This window comes from Engraulis encrasicolus, chromosome 3 (genome assembly GCF_034702125.1).
Source record: "Engraulis encrasicolus isolate BLACKSEA-1 chromosome 3, IST_EnEncr_1.0, whole genome shotgun sequence".
NCBI classification, from domain to species: domain Eukaryota; kingdom Metazoa; phylum Chordata; class Actinopteri; order Clupeiformes; family Engraulidae; genus Engraulis; species Engraulis encrasicolus.
The window spans coordinates 24747425-24762870 of record NC_085859.1 but is presented as its reverse complement, the minus strand read 5'-3'; the positions used below and the strand labels follow the sequence as shown (position 1 = coordinate 24762870).

The window sequence follows — 15446 nt, the reverse complement described above, 5'->3', positions numbered from 1 at the left end:
CTTGTCTCTGCTGGCAGCCAGCCAGTGCATGGCGCGGCTCAGTCAGTAGTTCTGTAGCCTAGTAGTTCAGTGAGTCCATTTAAGTTGAGTTTAGGTCCTAAAACATTCCCAGAGAAAGAGAAAAAATAGCCGACGTTGAGGAAGTGTTAATTTTGAAACATGTTCAACAACCCTCTTGTCCATGACGAAGACATGTGTTTCTGCAGTAATGACAGTCGTCGTGCCAATCCTCCTCTGATACTGTCATGTTAAACCTCTTCGAGCTTCCACTATTCTCCTTTTCACTTAGGCTGCCCGGCGTTCGTTGTCTGTTCTTTTTTTGTAATGTTTGCTATATTTGTTGTTTAACCACATGAGTAGGCAGTTCGCAAGCAAATCATGAAGGTCGGATTTGTGAATTTATATAAATCAGTCACCGCGGGAGCGTGCGCCAGCGGGGGAGAAAGTTGGGCTGTCTAAACAGAGGCACGGCTACTGCAGTTTTGAAAAGAATCAATGGATGGGCGATCGCTAAGGAGTTTTAAACTGTTGAGATTTGAAACTTGTTCTCGTCGAGAGCAACGCTAAAAAGACCCAAGGAAGTCGACAGCATTTCCATGCGTCTGCAGCGTCTTCCTAAGTTCCAAAAACTCTTTTCAGGGTCATGCTTATCGGCCACCCCCGACAAACAAAACAGCATTAGTGTTTAAATATTTGTATGTACAGTATATCACGAAAGTGAATACACCCCTCACAGTTTTGCAGATTTTTGAGTATATCTTTTCATAGGAAAGCATTACAGAAATGTAACTTTGACACAATGATTAGTGACCTTTTAACAACAACACTCACTTGTTTACCACCACACATGCTTGACACCATCTAAAGCAAATTTGTTTATCTTGGTCTCAAGAGAGATGAACAGACCAAGGATATAGATCACTGGAACCATGTCGTGTGATCTGAAGAGACCAAGATAAACAAATTTGCTTTAGATGGTGTCAAGCATGTGTGGTGGTAAACAAGTGAGTTTTACAAAAAAGGTATATCCTCTCATAAGCCAAGCATGGTAGTGGGACTGACATGGTTTGGGGATGCATGAATGCTGTCAACATTGGCAATCTGAAATACACCTAAAAGAAACATACATGTCAACATGCACTGTGACTACTGAAGCAGATCATGATATTCTCCATAGGATTGCATTCAAATCTCACACCAATCTATTTAAGCCAGATGCAGACTCAAAATGTAAAAGTTCAATGCAAAGAAAGATTGAAACGCACACTGATGACCTCCCTTGTCATCCCTTTTCATTTCGAGACGATTCGAGCCAACATAGCCCCTTCTCTACCGGATTTTAATCTGGGGTGTACTCACTTTTGTGAGTACATGTTCAAACATTTATGGCTGTATTTTGTTTTTTTTCTGAGTGAACAAGAAATTTAAGCGGTTAAATATGTTGTTAAAAGGTCACTAATCATTGTGTCAAAGTTACATTTCTGTAATGCTTTCCTATGAAAAGATATACTCAAAAATCTGCAAAACTGTGAGGGGTGTATTCACTTTCGTGATATACTGTAGGGCCTCCATGTCCTTTCTATTGTCCAGTCTGTAAACCCCTGCCTAACTATTTTTCCTGGGACTTTTGCAGGGCATACGAAGTGTGCTCGCGCAATCTATTTAAGCCTATTCCACGCACGACGCACGAGTCATTGTCGTTCTAGTCGCATTGCCAATTGAAAACAAAAACCGCTAACTTGCATAGTCTAACATCAGCAATATTTTATCTGACTCGTGGTCATCGGGAAGCCACTATCAGGGAGACTTCTTGAACTTCATGGAGACTTGGGATGTCTGGTCTTCCCACTGCCGGCAATCTGCAGGCTTTAAGTCACGCGGTCAGGTGAAGAAGAGCATAGCTTCCTCCGTGATCAAACTCAAAATCAAATAATATGCAGCAGCTTCTAATGCACGAGAGAGAGAGAGAGAGAGAGAGAGAGAGAGAGAGAGAGAGAGAGAGAGAGAGAGGAGGGAGAGAGAGAGAGCGAGCAGCCTGCACCTGGAAGTGTGTGTGTGTGTGTGTGTGTGTGTGTGTGTGTGTGTGTGTGTGTGTGTGTGTGTGTGTGTGTGTGTGCGTGCGTGCGCGCGATGCTCTTTTGCTCTATGATGTTGAAATGACTGATTTGGGTTTTGGTGGAAAATGACCAAGTAACAAGGTGAATATTTGCTGCAATAGGCTATATTAGTAATACTTTCTGAAATAACAATAGCCATTGTAGGTTATTTATTTTACACCACAATATTGACTAAAATGACTAAAATTTGAAATGTTGACGAAAATGACTAAAATGACTAAAATTTGACTATGACTAAAATTGATTTTCGTCATTTTGACTAAGACTAAGACTAAATTGGGAAGGCAATGACTAAAGTATGACTAAGACTAAAATTGATTTTCGTCATTGTGACTAAGACTAAGACTAAATAAAAAAAAGCTGACGAAATTAACACTGCATTGAACACACTATCGTTCAAAATGCTAAAATCAATTGCGACACTATGTGTACTTCCTCATCACATTGGCAAATTCCTTTCATACCTGTTTAATATCTGCAATCATCACCTTATAAGGACACACAGTGCATGTTATATTGATAAAAACATGAGTGGATGCAGTGATAACACGCATTTGTTTAGTTTTTGAACTCCAAAAGATGTTATACAAGAGATCAGTTTCATGTGGTTACCCAATATTTTGCAATAAATTAGTGCATTTTTTAAAATGTCAGAAAAATATGTAAAATATATTTTTAGCCACACATCTAGAAGTCTAAAAACAATATTTCAGTATTTTACTACAGAAAAATACCCTCTTTAGTAAGTAGAACAATGAAAAAAATAAGTTTCGGCCTACTGTGTGTCAAGTTGAGTATAGAGTTTTACCTTTTGCATATTGGTGTTAAATGGTTCACATAAGAGTGTATTAAAATGCCTGCTTGTGTGTGTCATTTGAGAGCGAAATTGCCTTTTTAGAAGAGAGTTCATTGTATTGAGACAAGACGTGCATTTTTCAGGGGTAGTGGGGAGTTTTGCCCGTTGTGTGTGAGTTTTGAGGATTTGTGTGTAGAGTTTTGAGAATTCGAGAACTCACTCTGGAAATTGTGTGTAAGCAATTGAGAAAAACTGTAAAGGGAATGGATGCATATTTTCACATCTCTCAAATATCACTGAAACAGCAGCAACAGTGCCTTTTGAACTGGAAGGGGATAAAAAAAAAGACTCAAACAAAATCACAATTAACTATTGTTAATTAATTATTGGACAATAAATCATATTGCTGTGATTTAGGTGCTGAATTTAGGTGGTGAGGGTGTCGTGCCGAGATTTCTATTTTGACCCTCAAAGATGAAGGTGGAGGGGGAAAAACACCCCAATAATAATGAAAATGTTGGTTGTTCTCAACTGCCTGAACAACACACACACTTCAGTTATTCCAATATTCTACAAATTTGAGCTGAAGTTGATGTTACAACAAGGACCCAGCTGTGTTGTGTACACATTCCATTTGACTGAAGGGCGCGATCAGCGCGATCATTCATCATCATCACGAGCGCACTAACAGAGGGAGTAGGCCTGCTGTATGTTATTAAAGCGGAAACACATGTTTATTATATTATTAACCATTTTGAATAGTATAGGACTCGTGTTTTGCTGGAATGTAGTACCAGTCAACTGCTAACGTGTGACATAATTACAGTTCAACACAACTAGCTCGAGTTTGTTGTGTTAGCCAGTGTTAGTAGTGCAGCTAACAGCTTCCACTAAAATCAGAAAACTCTGCAACACCAAGCTTAATGACGACCTCGTCGTCCAGTACCTTCTTGCCATCCAGCGTAGATATTTCATCAGTCAGTGGTAAGTGAATCAACAATATGTTTTTTCAGACTGAGAGAAGATGTCGTGGTCGCAAAGCTATATTTCTCTGATGGTGACTGGCTGCTAGGTTCACCCGACGCGTCAATATTCCGAAAATGTCCCATTGATCCTGCAGCCCATTAACTCGAAATAATAAGGCTAAATTAAACCCTTTGCTCCGATAGCTCAATGTTTCGACCAATGGCTGTTGGGGGTCGGTCATCATAATTCCACATGTCCTATGTCCTGCTCCTGTTTTCCTGCCTGGGGCCCACTAGTTTGATAACCTGGCTCTCGCGCAGACAATTGTGCTGCGTGCATCTTCGTTACACTTCGTGAGCTCGCGTATCCATCTGCGTGAGAACCAGGTTAAAATTTGTGCGCCTTGACCAAAACTTTCCCTAAACCTTACCTGTCACAGACAGCTGTCTGACCACTAAAGCAGCGTTTGGTCGGAACATTGGACTGTCTGGACAAAGGGTTTCATTTTATTGGGTAAAAGGTCTGTAAGACTATTGACAGATCGGACCAAATAGGCGTCGGAAAAACGAGCAGTCCCCGGTTCACCCGCCAAGTTCCCTTTTCTGTCTGTAGATCCACGACCATAACATCACCACAACAGGACCATAATGGCCTGTCATAAAAGAAGGATGTTTTCCATCAACAAATACAAGTCAATTGACTATGTGTATGAGGTAAGTCTCCTGTTTGGCTGTAAACAATATTTCCCTCTATATTTATCATTTACGATTAGGGAGTTTGACTGTAGATTACAAAGGGTTGCTGGTTCAATCCCTACCCTTTAACACTAGAACTACCACGGAGGGGTCAATTGACCTTTTTACCTAAAAGCCCCACAAGAGGGTCATTTGACCCTTTGGACCCCCTGCGGACACTCCTTTTGTTGTGGAAATGTGGCTGTTAGCACCTCACAGCTGTCACTTGAGACACAGTGTGTGTGTGTGTGTGTGGATCATTTCCAATGCCTGTTGAGTGCTGTATCTCTGCATCTTCGTTCCTTGGAGAGGAGCTTCTTTCACCACAAAATTCTTGAGGGAAGTGAAGCAGTAGTCCACATGCACTGGTATTTATCCATCTAACAATTGCCAGGTTGCATTCACATGAGTCGTTATGGTCACATGGCATGGGAGATTCACACGTTACAGTTTTTCTCGATATGTTTGGCTAATTTCTCGAAACTGAGATGACATTCTCAAAACAACACGGACAAATCCCCAAACCAACTTGCAATTTCCCAAAACAGAATGGCATTTTTCATTGCTTTCATCAGATATCAAATGCTTTGTACACGTCTGCAGATGGATATGTACAAATACCCTTTAGTTGACACATTCAGCATAGATTTAGCACATTTTCCAAATAAATTGACCTTGCTTATCTAAACGAATTAGACAATTCTCAGTCTAATGGTTGCCCTCTCCAAAACACGTCAGCATTATTTCATTGTGTAAGTCATCATATGCAAAGTGGTCTACGCAATTCCCAAAACAGTCAAGGATATCATATTTTAAGAATTTCATTACATAGTAAATGTTCAACAGGTCAGATGGTATTGTAACTTAACTTATTTAACTTATTGTAATTAAAAATAATTTTACAACCGTGTATACTACAGTTTCCTCTGTTATTTGGCTAATTTCATGACATTTTTTTCAAACGACATTCTGTTTTGAACAATTGCTAGTTGCTTTGGCATTTGTCCATGTTATTTTGTGAATGTTATCTCTGTTTTGAGAAATGAGCCAAACCCATGAGAAACCTGTGATATATGGGCATTACTTTCTGTATATGAATTTACAGTAAAGAAAGTTACTGATAAATGTCCTTGGTAAATTATCTGTGTTGTCAAACTTCAATGGTTTCACTCACTTTTTCATTTTTATACATAGTCGAAATCTGTTAGCTGAACGTAGATAAAACACCTAACCATTTTGACTGGCAGTGCTTACACAATGGCAAAGGGACAATGTAGTCTGGGGGTACTGATGATATATGTGGGGAAGAAATTTAGTTTTGACACATGGGTAAACTGTTTTTGGGGTGATATGAGCGAGTGATGAGGATCCATGTAGTTATGCTGAACCATCCAGTTTATTTTGACAGAAGGACTAAATGAATGCAAATGAGCCAAAGCAATTGAGAAGGATCTATGCCATTTTGATGGTACTGACTATTTATATGTGAGACGGTTTAGTGCTGATGCAAGAATGAGGTGTTTTGGGAGGTATATGACATTTTGCTAGTTATCTGAACTGTTGTGCAGAAGTGTAAGAATGTTTGGCCAAATGACCCAATGGTTATAGGAATGTCATCTCAGTTTCAAGAAAAGAGCCAAACCAATCGAGAAAAACTGTAATTCAACCATTATCTGGTTGCAGTCATATGATACGTCATGATCACATGGGACATTCACACGTTCATTGATGACTTATATGAAGAAAATGTGCTGACATGTTTTCAGGACAACCATTACACTGAGAATCAACCAATTGGGATAGATCAGCAAGGTACATTCATTTGAAAATTCTACTAAATGTAAGCTGATTGTGTTAACTGTAGGATACTTGTACATAGCCATTTGCAATGATATACTAAATGATTGAGACATGTACAAAAGCATTTGAAATTCTGATGAAAGCAATGATAAATGCCTTTCTGTTGTGAGGAACTGCAAATTAGTTTTGGGATTTGTCCATGTTTTGAGAATGACATCTCAGTTTCAAGAAATGAGCCAAACCAATGGAGAAAAACTGTAACACACTGTCCGCCAAACTGTGTTATCTGTCTTTGCTGCTGATATCTTCATGCAAGTTGCTATTTACCTGTGGTGATTTTGGAGGCTGACAGCCTTTGGGAAGAAGCTGTCTGACCCTGTTTGTCTTGGCTGTTAGCACTGTAAGGTGTGACCCCCTCACCCCTCACCCCACACACGGCCCCCAAACAGCCTCATTACCATAACAAAATGAGTGATTAGTGTATTAGATAAAAGCCGCGGGGTCAAATGACCCCTCTCTGGTACTTCTAGGTAGGCAGAAAAATCCTGGTAGTTCTAGTGTTAAAATCCCTTCCTCCATGGCTGAAGTGCCCTTGAACAAGGCACTTACCTTAACCCCGCAATACTCCAGGGACTATTACCACCCTATAATAAGTTGCTTTGGATATAAGCTTCAGCTAAGTGTATTATAGTGCAATGTTCACACTGGCCTTGGATGTCAACTTCCACGTACTTCTCATATTGAATAGGCCACAGCAAGGCGTAAGCTGACAATGAGTTGTCTGGCCCTGCCACTGCCCTTCAACATAAGCACAGACCAAATCTACCTGCATAGTGGTGTCCTGCCGGATGACAACTACCGGATGTCATGGATTCGAGGTTAGACTGCATGGCTTCATAGCAGCAGACCAGACCTGCCCCAAAGCAATGGTTATGTTTTCTTGTACTATTAACTTAAGATGTTAAATTGAATGAAATTGAGAGGATGCACTTTGATGACATGGCAGGCAAGGTCATTCCCGGCAGCCGCTTGGACATGAATGGATCGGTATTGGAGCAGCTGAGGTGTACAGTACTCCCCATGCAACCCTTGGAAAAGTAGGATAAAGTACAGTACAAAATAATATTATTATAACGGTAAGGGACAGACGGTCCAAAACATCTCATGTTTTCTGTGTGTGTGTGTGTGTGTGTGTGTGTGTGTGTGTGTGTGTGTGTGTGTGTGTGTGTGTGTGTGTGTGTGTGTGTGTGTGTGTGTGTGTGTGATAAAGAATGAATGCTGCTCTCACCCTCATTGCTGGAGGAGTGTTGGAGATCGTTCCCAGCTCCAACCCCGACTCCCAGGCCTACCCAGAGACTGAGGAGGCTCTGTGGCTGGCTACGCCGGCAGTAGCCAAAAGGGACTCTTGCCTGGTTGATGACTTTACCAAAGCTCCTCTACAAACCTCAAGCGAAGAAGATCATGAAAGTAGGTAGTTTGATTGTGTTTCAAATTGTAGTGCAAAGGTGATGTATTTGTAATAGTTTCACAACTCGTTTGGGATATAATAGAATCTTGTTGTTGTACACAGTGCAATGAGGCTTAGCCACTTAACACAGAGCCTCTATTGTAACATTGTCACCAAAATGGTAATGATCAAATCTTAATCAGTTACCTATGACTCCTTTTGTCATAGCAATGTTGTTATGATGTAGTTGAGTATTTTCAGCAAAGAGTGAATAGGCCCGTCGACGGGCCCACCTGCAGTAAGAGGCTGGAGCTGAGAATAAAAGTATAAATACTGTAACCTGTTAAACCAGCCTAAATGTGAGACTGAGTAATTTAGTCTGGCCTTGATGAACAATACATCTGAAGATTGTTGATGAGAACAACCTGTTGTTTTTCAAACCGTGCCTGTGCCTATAGGCCGGCGCTCTGACCAATCAGCGATCTTATTTGTTGATGTGCTTTCCCAACGTTGCGAGCTTCGTCGTCAGTCCCTCAAAACCCCACCCGCTTTGATTCAAAACAAATCTCTGCGTTGTGATTGGTCTGCCAGACTTATGGCAATGTGTTCAAAATGTTCCACCGATCCGAGGCTAGACCACTCGCAGTCGAAAAATTTCAGCATCCAGTGGGTGGCGCTGGTTTACTGGGCTATAAATACTGTAATATAATGATAGAAAACTGTGAAACACTTCAACACATACAAAACACTATAAAACACATAATGACAAACTGAAGTACACAGAAAGATGTATAGCACAGACTTAAGACCAAGTGAATAGAATAGACGTGATGGGAAATTATGTGACTTAACGGTGCGCGATGCACTAGAATTGCACTAGAGTGGCTAGAAATTATTCTAAGCTGTACAGTATGTGTTCACAAGTCCAAGTCAAGTCACAAGTCTTTAGACATTTAATCAAGTCGAGTCAGAAGTCATCAAATTGACGACTCGAGTCAGACTCCAGTCCAAGTCACATGACTTGAGTCCACAACTCTGGTTCGCAATATGTTAAAATCTCAGCCATGAACGCTTTGTTGTAAATAGATAACACACAATGTTGTATTGATAAATGAGATGCTTTCAGCATCATTGGATGTATGCATTGTACTGTATGTACAGTATAGTGACAAATATGCATTCTATTTTACAGTTTTGCATTCTATTATGCATTTTACAGCATATTCTATATTTGTTTTATTCTAGTGTGGAGGTGACGCCATAAAGAGGCAGTTGCCGTTCTCTCTACTTTCTCTGGTCCTATACTCCACTCTATTCGACTGTATTGTATTTCACTTCACTGTCTTGAATCTTCCACCTCCAGGCCTTAGATTGGAGGAGTTGATGGTCAGTCCCCACGTGCATCAGTTCAGGAAGCACATGCCAACTCTGCAGGCCAAGCTGAGCCGCCTGAAGCCATTGCTGCTGGCCGACCCCCTACGGATGCCCATGGGGGGCACGCTGTCGGAGGATCTCATTTTTGGGTATACATGGGTTTTCAGTGTTTGTAAACACGTTTTTATGAGGAGGGGCAAGACACTGGCAGCCAACCATGTGAGCTAATTTTTTGACCGACAGCGGTTTGCAGCAATCAGAGGTTGAGGTGTGCGCAGCTAGGTTCACGTAGTCAGGTTATAAACAAAATTTAGAACCCATGTATGGGCCGCCTCTCATCTCAAAGCCAAACAAAAATACAAATGTTGTAATTTGCCTTGTCCAGCACCAAGATCTTTGTGTGTGTTTTTCCATTAACTCTCAAAATAAAGCTCCCATACACGTCCTCATTTGGAGTGGTATTAAATTTGCAACAATTCGTTGTGTAGTGGTCTACTGACCATCATCAAACAGCTTCTGGGTATAGAGCTTGAAAGTCCCGCCCCTTAGTTCCGTATTTCACGGGACCTAAGCTGACCATCTAACAACATGGTAGCGAGTAAATATCTTCTGATCTCAGTCATTTTATGCGCTGGGCTACAAATATGCTGTTTAAGAGGCTAGATAAAGATTATTCATGCAGAAGTATCAATGTTTTGTTCCGAAGCAGTCTGCATGAAAAATGTGAAGAAACACAGCTTTCTAAAAAGTTTTGGGGTTTGTAGTACGAAAAATTAAACAAAAATATCAGAAACAACATATGCTCGTGGCACAACTCGACGGGGATCGAAATATCATTTTAATACTGCCATTACATGCTACGATTTTCGGCTAAGAACGCTGTTGAGGTCCCACGAAATGGGGAGTGACGTCACTTTCAAGCTCTATAGGCCTACAAGTTGTATGGCCAACAAGTTGTCCACTCAAATCAATTGTTTTGGTGTGTTTAGGTAAGTATTTAGGGGACATTGGAGGATTTGGATGCCTGTGTTGCAAATAAAATGTCTTTTCTTTTATTACGTATATTTAGGCAGTATGTACTGTTAATTTTTTCGCATTTTCATTTTCACCAAATGTCTCTGTGTGTTTTGATGGTGGAAATGTCTTGTGTTCAGGAGATGCGTGCCCTACGATGCCAGTTCTTGTGATGATGCAGACGACTCCCAGATGAGGTCCACTTACATAGAGGAGTACAGCAGAGTGGCGCCTCGAGAGGAGGAGGTACAGTACACAGTAAAGGATGCAGTATGAATAAAACAGTCCAATGTAGCCCCTTAACGCACGCAACTCCACCAGTGGAACGCCCTGATAGCCACTGAAAATCTTAACTACCCTAGTACTACACTAGCCTGGGCGAAAGCCGACTGTTGACTCCGTCAAACAGTCTGGCGAAAGCTAAGAGGAATCTGTCTCCATGGAGGGTGGGAGATGGTCTGATCTTACTCTGCTATTTAAATTCATTGGAGTTCCAAATTCCAATTAAAACTCATATTGTGCTTTATTAGCTTGACTGTTACCGTACGATATAGTGTCGCAAAAGCATACAAATAACAAAACAAAACTGTGAACAGTGTTACCTTAACCAATTAGTAACGCACTTACTAGCGAAACGAGCTAGATGGGTTTTGCCAGACTATGTGCGGAGCCAAAATCTTTGGGTGGAGTACATAGGATGGCGTCGCCAGGCTACTACTACTTTGTGGCCATTTTGGTAAAAGATTGTTTACAGCAGGTGTCACCAATGTTGTGCCCGCGGGCGCCAGGTAGCCCCCCAGGAGCTTCTGAGGTGCCCACCAAGGATGTAAATAAACAGTGACGACTACCAGATTTTAGTCACAGTTAATGCTTTTCTCGATTTAAATATGAGATTATTTATTCTTTACAATAAACAAATTATCATTCAATAATAGTGTGATTTGAGAATGATGCCAAGACATCAGTAGAGGATTTTGAACAAAAGTAGCCCTCGGGTAGCCCTTGGTAGCCCTCAGGTAGCCCTTGGTAGCCCTCAGGCCTAGAAAGGTTGGGGACCACTGGTTTAAAGTATAACGGGGGCCATGTCTTACTGGGTTAACACTTTTGTGCCACTACTATCAGCAGCATGGAGTTGACACTGCAAAATTTATGTGATTTATGTGAAAGTGATGTCTCTGAAGATGTTCATTAGTCCAGGTCATGTTATCCAAAGTAACAATCCTTATCAATTTTGGTGTCCACATTTTACAGACTTTAATGTTACTAGAAGTGGAATCCTCTAGCACTCTCAAAGTCTCCTTCAGCACGTCGGTGGTACACCTCACTAGTGTTCTCCAAGTGCACACTGAGCAAGAAGAAGACCCCATGTCGTCTGTGGACCTGTTGAGAAATGGTGAGATGCCCCTGAATAAAGGGATCAATGTCCAACAAGCCCTATTCGTACAAGTAGAAGGTCTGTCTCAGTATCAAACAATAAGGTCCCATTGTTATTGGTCCATGTGTTACAGCAAACCCGGCTGGTCGGGAAGAAATACATCCTTTTGTAGCATCCAGCTCTCATGACAACAATTTGAGCCCTCTCCCGGCTGACGATTTAAGGACCCCAGGTTTCTATGGACTCTACTAATTTTCGCTCTCTTTTTGTCCCTTATTAGTCTTTTTTATTTTATTTTTCTTTTATTGAAAGTATATGAACATGTACAAAATGGATAGCATATGTTTTGATGCAGTATGCAGTATTGGTGATACAAAATGTGGATGCTGTCGTTCAATATTGAAGCATTGAAACCTGTGGTTATAACAATCCTATTAGTCTTTTTAATGGACTTGATAATCTTTTTGTATATGCTGTATGCCCTCTCAGCACCCCAACGGCTGTACCCACAGCTGGAGCTGGATGAGCTCCTCTCGCCAGATAACCGCCCTCGACTGCCTGAGCTGCGTTTGTCCTCCAGTCATCTTCAGCCGGAGCCTTTGCCTCCTGTCCACAGTCAGTAAGTCATAATGACAGGATTGTTGAAATAACACAAAGGCTGCACATGTTTCTATGGGATGTTTTCTTTTTCTTTTAATGTTTTAACTTCTTCTACTTTTACTATTCCCATGTTAGTTTTCTTGTGCCTTTGCTTATGCTTTTATGACTTTTATTGTCTGTGTTAAGTAAATATTCTGTTTAGGATAAGATTTACTTAACAAGGATAATAAAACATAATTAGTGAAAGTCTGACAGGCAGATAGAAAGTTAATGAAGGCTAGTCTGTCTGTGTGTTTCAGTTATCTATTATCAGCCAGTGAACGAGAGGAGATGGAGCGAGGCGTTTGGACGGCAGAGAAGCACCATAACTCTAGAGCTAGCTTTCTTCTGGCTGGTGCGTACAGTTGACAACGGAACATCTTACATCATGTCATACAGCACAAGTATATGGTTTGTAACAGTACCGGTATACTGAAGGTAGAATTAAGATTAGCTTCAACACGTTTTATTTTAGTAATATAGATCATTAGCTTTAGAATAAAGGATAACAGCTGCTTTCATGTTGTCTTGATGGACTTTGCAGTAATGCTACAATATGTTTCCATCAACTACAGTGTATGCCGAACTGAACTATTAACCTATTAATTGATTTCAGAGCCTCCCAGCCGCAAACCTTTTGTGCTGAAGCGACTGCTCGAAAAAGCCTTTGAGGTCCTAGCCATCCCGACATCCCCACAAGAGATTGGACTTGATGGGCGGCCTCAGATCCCGTTTAAAGGCCACCTCAATTTTGTGGAGAAAGGGACACCCCATCCACTCAGTATTATGAGATCGGATCTCCTGGATGACTTCACAGTGCTGTCAGGCGCTGAGATTGATGGTAGATTTGTACTGAAAGCTAAAGTAGTATACAGTTTTTACATTTTTTGTCTATATTGTCCTTGTTGATATAAAATAAAAACTGAAATGACCTACATGCATGCATATTAGTTTTACCATGTAGCAATGTTGAAGACCAGTGCAGTATTATTCATTCATATTCTATGATTCTATTTCAGATGTTCTACGAGGAAATTGTGAAGATGTGGGTTAGTATTTCCATGTGTGTGTGTTTTTTCTATTTTGAGCCGAAAATGTATGTACACATGCAATTCGGCTTTTGCCAACAGTCCTGTTTATACAGTATTTCTGTATTTCCGTTCTGTAAGATAAACCCAAGACCCCTCTTGAGACTTCAGCTAAGTCCTCTCCACATCAGCAGCGCTGGAGTCAGAGTCAGCGCCCTACCATCCCTATGCAGCAGGGGGCGGTGCAACAGGTGGCTGTGTCTTCGCAGCAGGAGGAGGGCGGCAGAGCTGTGAAGAAGCTGATCATGGAGAGGATGGGTGGAGGAGAGAGGCCCTCTGATGTCATTGTTAGCCCCAGCCAGGAGGACAGACCTCAGGGTAGGATGGGGCTCATGATGTCCAAAATGTTAACGTGTTTTAGATAACAGATGGAAATTAGCCTTTGTGCTATAATCTGGCACATTTAAGTGAATGTATTACAATATGTATTATATGTTCATTAATGTGTAATGTCCTGAAAAAGTGAAGTAAAATAACGTGATTACGTCAGATACCTTCGATGCAATGCATTCAAAGCTGCTATAAGTCTCATCCCATGCCAGAGACTTAAACATACTGAACATGCCACTGTTTTATGCCGGAAAGCTGTAGTGGTATACCTGCTTCACTTCAAAACAACTTGCTTGACATCACGATAAAATGCTAGTTAAAGGAATACAGTAAAAGTTACACAAAATATTTTCATTAAAAAAACTGCAACGGTTTCCTTCAAACACAGTCAGTTCACTGAGTGCCCAGTGTAACTGTTCTTACCTGTCATGACGTACAGTGGATCAGCTCGTGCAGCAGCATTATCATCTATTGTCAAGACCAAAATGTAATCTCTATCAGTATGTATATCAATAAAGTATATTGCAACATTTTTTTCCCTCCATATCAAACAGCCGTACCCCTGAGACCGCTGCAAGGCAGCCATGGGACCATGGGCAAAGAAATGGTGGACAACACTTCAACTGGCAGGAAGCCTCACTCCTCAAATGAGTTTCCCCGCAGCAGGGCCACAGCCTCAAAGCCGCGCTCACACTTTGACCTGCTGGACTCCTTCATCCTGCTCAGACAGCAGCAAGGCATGCTGGGAACCTCAGAAAAAGCCACAGGTAGACTAGGACAGAAAGCAGGACAAGACAAGAGGGCATTGACATTCGCATCGAGTTTTTGTGGTATCTGTGTAGCACTCTCAATCTGGTTTAGTGCTTCTGAACTATAGAAGCTACAAAGACATTGCCAATCAATTGTCCTACCTTACAGTACTTTACTGTGGGGTGATGTGGTTTTAGGTTCAGGTAAAGGGATATTGTGGGGGTGTTGTTTGTTGAAACATTACAGATCAGATCAGATTTATACTCTATCTTGAGAAAAGATGGGCAATAACTAAAGATCATCCTGTCAACCTTTGGTCAAAGGTCAAGAAAGCAACGGGCAGGTGGTGCAGGATTTGTTGTGCCCAGGGCCAGTTCTTATTGATTTATTAGTTCATTTGAGGATATCACACATGGGGATAGTAATTATTACACACATCTTTGTGCTGCATTGTGTTCAGAACTCCAGTCAAAGATGTTGGCCAAGCAGCAGCAGCAGTCCACAGACCCAAGGCTAGGGGAGAGAGGGGGACAGCAGAAGGGTGTGGTGGCTGCTCCTGCTCCTGGAGCCATGTCAGGTCCTGGAGAGAGATCCAGAACCTGCTCAACGACTCAGGGGACACCAAGCAGCATGAGTGGACTAGGGGCCAGCACAGCCAACACCCCCGCTGGGCAGACTGGCCTAGCTAACACATCTGTCTGTCAGACAAGTGGACTAAGCACTGTGACTGGTCAGGCTGGGGCTCTTAGCGCTGCAGGTACGTGTATTTGACATAGACATAGGCAGAGGTGTATTGAGTAAACGTACTCTTACAGTGTTGCCTACCTCATTCCGAATCGGTACAGTAGAATAACTGATAAGTTTGTGAGTCATGTTTGTACTTGTATCGTAATTACAACAGTATGACATCATAATTCTTATACTTACTATACTACTATACTACTCATTTATGAGACCTTATGTTGCAAAGTTGTGGCCTTGGCCATTTAATTTCATGGTAACCTAAGTTGTACTGT

General features: G+C 41.4%; 1 protein-coding gene across 1 annotated transcript; it reads left to right on the top strand.

The window, feature by feature from the left end:
• Positions 1-10350: 10350 nt before the first annotated feature.
• LOC134444263 (uncharacterized) lies at positions 10351-15201 on the top strand. Its single transcript, XM_063193622.1, has 10 exons — positions 10351-10494; positions 11500-11641; positions 11757-11855; positions 12113-12242; positions 12523-12617; positions 12879-13103; positions 13282-13311; positions 13432-13668; positions 14235-14447; positions 14891-15201. The coding sequence occupies exons 1-10, from the start codon at positions 10441-10443 to the stop codon at positions 15199-15201; spliced, it is 1536 nt and encodes a 511-aa protein (XP_063049692.1). The 5' UTR covers positions 10351-10440.
• The last annotated feature ends 245 nt before the right edge of the window (positions 15202-15446 follow it).